Source organism: Echinops telfairi, unplaced genomic scaffold (genome assembly GCF_000313985.2).
Source record: "Echinops telfairi isolate 266 unplaced genomic scaffold, ASM31398v2 ScPeMD7_2565;HRSCAF=3150, whole genome shotgun sequence".
NCBI classification, from domain to species: domain Eukaryota; kingdom Metazoa; phylum Chordata; class Mammalia; order Afrosoricida; family Tenrecidae; genus Echinops; species Echinops telfairi.
The window spans coordinates 200844-202437 of NW_022106463.1; the positions used below are offsets into that span (position 1 = coordinate 200844).

General features: G+C 56.1%; 1 protein-coding gene across 3 annotated transcripts in view; it reads right to left on the reverse strand.

The window, feature by feature from the left end:
- The window catches only part of PSPC1 (paraspeckle component 1), a 109003-nt gene extending 108219 nt beyond the window's left edge, over window positions 1-784 (reverse strand). For all 3 annotated transcript variants that reach the window (XR_006680433.1, XM_004714835.3, XM_045294028.1), the window contains exon 1: window positions 278-784. Coding sequence is in view for 2 of the 3 variants with exons in the window: in XM_004714835.3 (XP_004714892.1) it covers window positions 278-646 (369 nt within the window). In the remaining variant the exon portion in view is untranslated. The remainder of the gene's footprint in view (window positions 1-277) is intronic.
- Between the last annotated feature and the right edge of the window lie 810 nt (window positions 785-1594).

A 1594-nucleotide genomic window follows, 5' to 3' on the forward strand; every position in this document is an offset into this window, starting at 1 on the left:
ATCAAAGGTGGAACAGCTGGACTCGGGAAGAGGGCAATGCCCCCCACCCTAACTCCCCCCGCCCCCCCGGGAAGGAATCGGAAAAGACGGTTCCCGGAAAAGGCCACAAAAGACCTTTCTGAGCGGTGGCTGGAGACATCGGCCCGGGCTGAGCGGGGCGGAGGTCTCCTCCTCTCTCTCCCAACCCCCCCCGCCTCCACCCCGGGGACAACAACCCTCCCCCCACTTTGTTTATTCGCCGGGGTCGGGCGCGTGCCGCGGCGCGCGGCCCACTCACCAGTCGGATGAAGCCGAAGCCGCGGTCGCGGTTGATGAAGACCTCGCTGGGCTCGCCGTAGCGCTCGAAGAGCCTCTTGAAATCCTCCTCGGTGATGTCGGTGGGCAGGTTGCCCACGAAGAGCCGGCAGCGCTGCGTGTAGGTCTTCTCGCCCGGCTTGAGGAAGCTCTTAATGTCAATGGTGAACCCCACCTCCTCCTCGGGGTGCTCCTCCGACGCCGCGACGGGCGGCGCCTGCTCCCCGGCCATGGCCAGCGCCAGCGCCGCCGCGGCCGCCGGGTCGTTGTCGCCCGCCGCCGACTCGAGGGCGCGAAGGCGGGCCGGGTTCTTCTCGATGCGCACTTGCTTCAGGTTTCCTCTCGACATCATCTTAACTGCCTTCGCTTCGGGCCCGGACTATGCCTCTGTCCCGAGATACAAGGTTAGAGAAAGAACGACCGGAACGGAGGGCGCCCTGGAGGAGAGGGGACCGAGCTGGCAGCCTCGCCTTCCCCGGACTCACGCACGCCGCGGGTGCAGGAACAAAATGGCGCTGCCAAAAGCCGCAGTTAGTGGGAGAGAGGCCCGCCCGCTCCGCGCGCTGCCGCAAGCCGTAGCTGCCGACGCTGCGGCCAGTGCGCCTGCGCGGTTTTGGCGCCAACGGCCCTTTGACGGGTGTGCGCATGCGCGAGCGAGGCGTTGCAAGCCTGGTGCGTTTCTAGGCCTGCACCTGGGCTGGGAGAGAGGGAGGTGATTCACCATCCTTAATGATATGTTACTTGTAGCTAGGGGAAAATTACGTGATGTGTGCAGCTGTACGTGAAAAGGGAGCTCCGTTTTCAGTGGCCTTAGGGGAAATGAAAACTTGAATTTTCTGTTGGGCGTTGAATAACAAAATACTTTCCAGTATTTGGAACACACACAAATACCTTTATTCCTATCAGCTTGAAGGTTTTTTTGTATTTTTCTGAACAGAGAGGTTTTTAGTATTTGTTAAAATTGACTCCCTAGAAGCACGTGAGGATGGTGTAGGGCCGTGCAGTGTTTCATTCTGTTGTACACAGTGTTGTTATGGGTTGCGGACGACTCGACACATAACAACATTACCAGAAGCCTGGACAATGCTCCTAGACGTTTGGGTGCCTTCTTCATTCCTGTGAGATAACCTTTTACTTATTTTTGCCGATCACCTTTTTTAAATTTTTATTTCAAACATCCAAGTGCTTATGTAATAATTTTCATTGTGATTTTAATATGCATTTCCTCACTGACTAAACAAGATAGGAACCCCTCATTGGCTGATAGAATGTCTAATATATAAGGGTTTTTTTGTTTTTT